The 973-nt window shown below is 61.6% G+C and overlaps 1 protein-coding gene across 1 annotated transcript in view; it reads left to right on the forward strand.

Moving 5' to 3' along the window:
- The window catches only part of ARHGDIG (Rho GDP dissociation inhibitor (GDI) gamma), a gene marked incomplete at its 3' end in the record, with an annotated part of 3095 nt that extends 2128 nt beyond the window's left edge, over positions 1-967 (forward strand). The window contains exons 2-6 of the mRNA XM_010854674.1: positions 31-210; positions 281-364; positions 597-673; positions 753-816; positions 900-967. Coding sequence (XP_010852976.1) covers positions 31-210; positions 281-364; positions 597-673; positions 753-816; positions 900-967 — 473 coding nt within the window. The remainder of the gene's footprint in view (positions 1-30; positions 211-280; positions 365-596; positions 674-752; positions 817-899) is intronic.
- Positions 968-973: the final 6 nt, after the last annotated feature.

Raw genomic sequence — 973 nt, forward strand, 5'->3', positions numbered from 1 at the left:
AGCTGCTCACACGGCCTCCCCAAACCCCAGTCCTCCTGACTGACAAAGAGGGGGGGCAGCTGCCACCGGAAGAGGCGCTGGACGAGGCTGTGCCCGAGTACCGGGCCCCGGGGAAGAAGAGCCTCCTGGAGATCCAGCAGCTGGATCCGGACGACGAGAGCCTGGTCAAGTACAAGCGGGCCCTGCTGGGGCCTGTGCTGCCTGCCGTGGGTACGCCCACGCCCTGGGCCTGGGGGGAGGGCGGGATAGGGGCACCTGTAGACTCCTGGTTTCTCTTCAGATCCAAGCCTGCCCAACGTTCAGGTGACTAGACTGACACTGATATCTGAGCAGGCCCCGGGGCCCATCGTCATGGACCTCACAGGTAACTCCCAGATGCCTGGCACAACCCTGAGCCCCAGGCAGGGACCTCACAGGTAACCTCCTCTGCAACTGATCTTTGGGGTAGAGACCTGAGTTCATCGCCATGGACCTCTTAGGACCCAATTCCAAGTCCTCAGACTGCAGAGCCCACAGACACAGGCCCCCCGTGGGGGCTCCGGGCTCAGAGTCTCATCCTCACAGGAGTTCACACTTAACTGCACTTTCCCTAACAGGGGAGTTGGCTGCGCTGAAAAACCAGGTGTTTGTCCTGAAGGAGGGTGTTGATTACAAAGTGAAGATTACCTTCAAGGTGAGGGCGCTGTCATGGGGACACCAGCCAGCCCCAGGCCCAGCCCCAGAAGTTCCCGTTAACACTGTCTGTCTCTCAGGTCAACAAGGAGATCGTCAGTGGACTGAAGTGTCTGCATCACACCTACCGCCACGGCCTTCGAGGTGAGGGTGGGGTGCAGGGAGCAGTGGGGGGCGGGCTTGGAGAGGGGCAGAGGGCAGCCCCCAGTGCCCTCATTCCCCCGCAGTGGACAAAGCCGTCTACATGGTGGGCAGTTACGGCCCGAGCGCCCAGGAGGATGAGTTCGTGACTCCGGTAGAG

The sequence above is a fragment of the Bison bison genome, unplaced genomic scaffold (assembly GCF_000754665.1).
Source record: "Bison bison bison isolate TAMUID 2011002044 unplaced genomic scaffold, Bison_UMD1.0 scf7180017853447, whole genome shotgun sequence".
NCBI classification, from domain to species: Eukaryota; Metazoa; Chordata; class Mammalia; order Artiodactyla; family Bovidae; genus Bison; species Bison bison.